Source organism: Buceros rhinoceros, unplaced genomic scaffold, assembly GCF_000710305.1.
Source record: "Buceros rhinoceros silvestris isolate BGI_N320 unplaced genomic scaffold, ASM71030v1 scaffold16736, whole genome shotgun sequence".
In the NCBI taxonomy this organism is placed as follows: domain Eukaryota; kingdom Metazoa; phylum Chordata; class Aves; order Bucerotiformes; family Bucerotidae; genus Buceros; species Buceros rhinoceros.
Window position 1 is genome coordinate 57,278 of NW_010416115.1, and position 6,000 is coordinate 63,277.

Consider the following 6,000-nt stretch of genomic DNA (forward strand, 5'->3'; position numbering starts at 1 on the left):
GAGTTTTTCCCCTTGTTAGATATGTTTTCTCTGGTTTCTTTTTTCCCTGTTACCTGGCAAATGATGCATTTTATTTTCTATATTCTTCCATACTTTTCTCTAACTGTTGATTTCACAGTGGCCTGTCATCTCCTCCCAATCTATTCAAATCATAAGTCTCTTGTTCTTCAATATTTTTTACTGGTAAAGCAGGGGCAGCTCTTCTAATTTCTTGTAATATTTGGCCTTCATTAACAATTCTCTCAATTCCTTAAGTTACTCTCTGCAGACTCTTTCAAAAGCAGCTCTACCTTTCATTATTTTCTCAAGGCACTGACTCCTTGAAGGTCTCAAATTCTCACATGTGTTTATCCCCCAGAGAATTTGGCAGGTTCACCTGGTGCTTTAGCTCCCCAGGACAAGCAGTGAGCACGCTGGGACACTTCTGCCTGCACTGCGTGGAGTTCTCTGTATGCAGACCTGCCCCTGGCTGTGTTCAGGTGTTAGCAGCAGGAAGATGATGCTCCTGATGTTTGTTTGTCCTTTAGTTATTTGTTAGTAAATAATCTGGAATGTTTCAACAACAAACTAGTATGGAAAATATTTTTGTTTTCCCTGTGGAAAACATAGAAATGTGTTTTTAGGTAAGTTGTGTTTTGATTTTTATATGGAGGGCAAAATTCACTTACCTGGCATGATAGGTCAGAGCTCTGAGGAGGTAAAACACAGCTAGATGGGGGAATCTGTGCTGGGAAGTATTGGTTTTATCTGGGGAGGGTAATAGCATGAACTTAATACCCTGGGACTGGGGCTCCGGGTCCTGGATCTGTCCTTGCTTTGCTCCTGGCCGGTGGATGCTGTCAGAGGTATCACAGTGGAAAATGGTCTGAGCTTTAGTGCTGGAAAGTTCAGGTTAGTAACAGATCTCCTTATTAGCTTATCCTGGGCTGAAATGTGAAGTGAAGAGTGTGCATGGAAACTCAGGTAACCTTGTGCCCCAGGCATGTTGGGGTGGTTGGTAAGGGAGAATCTCTTAACCTGAGTCGAAGCCAGGACTTTGCAGAGCAGGAGAATTTGATTCCAGCCCCTGCTGTGCTGTGAAGTCCCAGCCCTGAGATATAGCCTGGCTCTAGCCAGGGAGTCTTGGGTTCCTGTGGATTTGTTATGGTGCTCTCTCTCTGGCTAAACTGGTGCTTTTGTCACAGTTTACAGAACACAGTGTGCCAAGGAAGGAAAATTAGTTAATTCAAAAAACAATTTTGCTGGAAGATTGGTCTATAAATAAATTCCAGAGATAAGTGAAAACATTAGTGGAAGATGAAGGGAAGGAGGGAGGTAAGATGGAAAAGAGCAGATATAAGCAGTGAGGCTGGGTTCGTTCCATGGCCAAGTGCTGATACAGTAGAAGACCTTTTGTCACCAGTAACTTCTTTGGCGAGCAGCCCTTAGAGGGAAAAATCAGAGTAACTCCAGGGAAAGAAGTTCTCAGAGCTGTGAGCTGCTGTGCACTGAAATGAGGCAGGTCTGGGCACCTCGGAGGCACTCATGCGGTATGGAGCCATGGCCTTAGTGGCGGGATGGAGAGGATAGGTCTGGCATGGAAGCTGCCCCGCACCAATCCAGCTGCCCTGCTGCAGAGGGTGCTAAGGGGGGATGCTGCTCTGGTAGTCATTAGCATAATGTTTGTTCTTGATGGTTTGCACCACACTTTTTATAAGACTAGGTCACGAACAGGGTATTTTCAGTGTTTCCTACTTGTGATTTTAATTGTCACTTAGTGCTTCCAATAAAATGTTCTGTGTAACCGATCACGGCAGAGCCTTTTCCCTGCAATATTGTACCTAATGTGCTGGAAGAGCTAGAGGACAGGGGCACACTATAATCTGTCTATTCTTTGCCCTGTCCTATAGTCACTAATGCCAGATGATTCAGCTGGAGGAAATAAAAGTATCTGTGTAGCAACTAATGGTGAGATTTTATGCTTGGGGAAGCAAATCAAAGAGAGAATCTTCCTGGTTATTTTCCCATTAAGTTAAAGCTCCCGGGATATGTATAGAGGAAAGGTAAGTCCTTGTACAGGAAACAGTGGCTCAGCTCACAGATACTGTGCAGTCACTTTCTTGAAAGAATAAGTGAGGTGACTCCTGGTTTGGTTTAGTCCTTGGGTTCTTGAATAAGTTAATGATTATTTTTCCCCCTGTTTGAAGCTGTGTGCAAGGCTGGAACATTCTCCTTGTGCCACAATGTGTTCCTAATGTAATTTTTCCTTTTATTTTAGCAACAGCGCACTGTTTATAGGCTGACACTGGTGAAAGCTTGGAATGTGGATGAACTCAAAGCCTATGCCGACCTGATAGCACTCGGTAAACCAGATTTCATCGAGGTCAAGGTGAGCTGCACAGAGCTATTTTGTTTTTCATCACTATCTTAGTTTTTCCTCCCTGCAGCCTTAAACTTTGAGTAAATGTAATTCTTTCAAAGATTTCAGTGAGGCATAAGGAAGTTACTGCTTGCTGTTAAAGCCAGGCAGCTGGGCTTCTAGTATTTTATGTGAGTATCTGGAGTACGACAGGCATCGTACCAGCCGTCATCGGTTTCTGCTCAACAGAATTGTAACCTTTGGCCTTTTTTGTATTTCTCATCAAAGCAATGACAAATAGATGTTCCTCCTTTTATCAGCCAACATTTTAAACAAAATATTCTGGGACAAGCTGGTAGTCTGTGGTATTATTCTTCCCATCCTGGCCTAAAATTCTGCTGGGGGATAAGATGGTCATGCTTGACTTGCTGATGTGGTATTATGTCAGGCTGTGGAAAACAGTGGGAAATGCTACCCTCTGGGACTGGAAGAGCTGCTACTGCGAGCATGTGAGATATGGCAGGGCAGGAGGTGCTTTATCTTGGGATTAATCAATTTAGTATATAGAGGATGTAAAAAAGACACATTGCAGGATGTTCTGTAATCAGCACTTTCATCTGGCAACCCCCCTGCAGACCAGCACAGCTACCTCAGGTCCAGATTTTTGCAGCTCTGTTACTTCTGGGCTTTATTCTTCCTTTCTCTTTCCTCTTTTTTCCCTTTCTATTTTCTAATCTTTATTTACTGCTGGTTTGAAGAAAAAACTGGAGTCTGCTGCAATTTGCTCAGGAAACCAAGCCCGAAGGTTTTGATATTATCCGCACTGCAAGAGTCTCTCTGAATGTGCTGAGGTTGATCACTTAATACAAAACAAGATTTTGAGTATGGTTTGAAGAAAGCCTCAGTTATACAGTGTGTGTCAGACTGCTTTATATTCCTCAGGTTAAACATAGCAGCAGGAGTGCTCCTGCAGGGCCCTTCTCACCCTGCATCTCCTGACTCTTACTGCAGCCTGGTTGTACCAGACCCTTCTAGTGTGCAAGGACGACAGGGATGAGTGTGCCCACCAGCATGGAGCATGAGGCTGTTGGTGTGCCTGCTACCTGGGCTGCTCTGTCACATGTAGCAACTTTAACTTATACCTGATTCATTTTACTAATTAACATTTGAGTGCAGATTGCCCTGAGCACTCTCCAGGGCAAACATCTGTCTCCTCCAAGGCAGAGGCTACTGTTCCCTCTGCCTGGGGAAGGATTCAGCCTTGTGGTTATGGTGGAGCTGAGTGCTCGCAGCAGCTCTTGCTTGGCAAAATCATGCCTCAAACTGCCAGGGAAATAAGTGAGAAAAGCTGGGGCATCAGCCTTGCTTGCAAACACCAGCCATAGAGGGGGTTCAAAGGGATTGCAGGATGTGGAAGGCAGAGGGGTGCAGCTGGCACCTAATGGCCATGTGCTCTTGGGTGGGTTTGGGTCTTTCCCTGGACTGATATAGGTTTGCAGGTGTATGGTGTTTAATGTTACTTAATTAAATTTGCCAGTGAAATGCTTTGATCTAAATGTCATTTCAGAAATATTCCATCAGGTAAGTGAAGTTCTTCAAGTGCTGGAGGACAGAAGTGTCTACCAGAGTGCGGATCCTTGTCAGATCACAGTGCCTTTGAGCTAAGGGACAGAATGTCTTATGCCTCATTTTTTTCCTCTGAATCTGTGAAAGATTGAGTGTTGTGCCTATTCTGTGGCCTCGTAGTCTGTGGTTGGCATGTGGAAAGCCTCTTGTCTTTCCAGTCCCAAGCACTCAGGGACACAAGAAAACTCAGGTTTAAGCCTTTTCAAAGGATGCAGCATCTCTCTCCCTGGGAACCTGGGAGCAATGGGGAAAGTCTTCCCTTCCCTGGCTACAGCTGTCATTAAAACCCGCAGTACAGCATTTCACAACCTTATTGCCATCTGTACACTCAAAGTCCAGGAGATGTCTTCTGCAGTTTGTTCTTTGTTTCCAGTCTAGTGGAGGGAGGGTGATTTTCCAAGGCTCTCAAAACTGTACAGCAAGTCTGACAGCAGCTAAGCCCCACAAGACAGAAGCGAGCAGCTGAGTACAAGAAAACACACTAATTCCTTTTCAGCTTCAGCAGCAGAAATGAATTGTCAGGGCACTGCTCCACCTCATTCACCAGCAGACTCTGAAATAGTCTCCATTTTTTCCACTTAATTGAGCTTTTAAATAGAGCTGTGTTGTCCTGTTATCTTAATTTTGAAGACAGCAAAGCAGGGCTCATATACTTGAAATATGAAGCACGCTGTCCTGAGCAGCATTGCTGGCAGTGCCCATTCTCAGTGGGAGTTGAACTGATGTTATCGCTGTCTGAGACAAATGGTGCAACTCTCTGCAGCATTAGGGGCTTAAATGGCATTCCCATCCCTTCTAAAAGTCACAAAATTCTGTGATGTGATCCCTGGAGCGGGGCTTTTTTGTGACACTGGATTGTGTTGCAACTGGACGAAAGATCTTGCTCACAGATTTTATTTAGGATGTTTTTATGTGAGAGCAAGGGGTTTTTTAATACAATTGCTTTTCTCCCTTGCCGCTTTGGAGCAAGTGTGGTGTTCCAAAAGGTGGGCACTTGGTGCTCTGTATTAGCTCAGTCAGCGGCCTTATTTGTTTCTCGGTTTCATCTGTCAGTTCCTCCTGAACAGCAGCATTTCTAGAGTGTGGAGGATTTGGCTCAGCAAGGAGGTGCACTGGCTTTCTCCTCTTGCTGTACTGTCTGTGACTTGGAAATGTGAGAGGATACATAGTTTCTCACCTCAAGCGTGGATCCAGTTTTTCCCTTTTCTTGGCCAGGAGCAAACACATTCTGGAGTAGCTGGTGAGCAGTGACTTGTTGCTGTGGAGTAGTGTACCAAGTACCAACCAGAGAGGCTGACAGAGGATGCCACCTTAAGAACAACCTCCTCCTTTGGCTGTCCTCTGAAGTGTTGGTGGATTGCTGGTGGGGTTACATGCCCCCACACTGCTGGACATGTGTTGCTGCTGTGCCTGTACCCAGACCTTACCCCATGCTCTGAACTGAATTAGTAGGTTATTCTCCTTTGTGTTCAGCTGTGCTCTGCAGGCAGCTCATGTTCATCTGATCATCTTTAATCCTGGCATGAAAAGCTCCTGTCCTACTCCCTCTCCATGAACTCTGCTTTCTCTTACAGCAGCATCATTAGTGCAGGTGCCCCTGCACCAGAGGCATCTGAGCTGTGCTGTGGAACAAAGCCAGGTTGAGAGTGCTTCAGGGTGCTTTGTTTCTGCCTGTGCATCCACAGGGTGAGCCAAAGAGCTGGGGTTTCTGTCCCTGCTCTGGAACAAAAAGTGGGAAGATCTTTTTGGCAAAAAAACAGCAGAAGGAGCTGCATCATACCCCCCTCAAAGCCTGGGAGTTTGTGACTGTGCAGGCAAAGCGTTTGTAAGCAGAGTGATCACACAGATGTAATCCCACAGCATTCAGAGTGATGCTTGATACAGTATACATAAAGTCAGGTGTTGAGTTCTGCCCTAAGGGAAGATGGGTAGGCTTGAGGTCTGTTCCAGTCTGTGCTTGGACACACAATCCTGCCAGTGAATAACTGGCCTTCAGTCCAGCCCCAGCAGTTGTGGTGATCACACAGCGTTTGTGA

At 45.4% G+C, this 6,000-nt stretch overlaps 1 protein-coding gene across 1 annotated transcript in view; it reads left to right on the forward strand.

The window, feature by feature from the left end:
- The window catches only part of TYW1 (tRNA-yW synthesizing protein 1 homolog (S. cerevisiae)), an 81,509-nt gene that overhangs the window by 56,319 nt on the left and 19,190 nt on the right, over positions 1-6,000 (forward strand). The window contains exon 13 of the mRNA XM_010137696.1: positions 2,258-2,368. Coding sequence (XP_010135998.1) covers positions 2,258-2,368 — 111 coding nt within the window. The remainder of the gene's footprint in view (positions 1-2,257; positions 2,369-6,000) is intronic.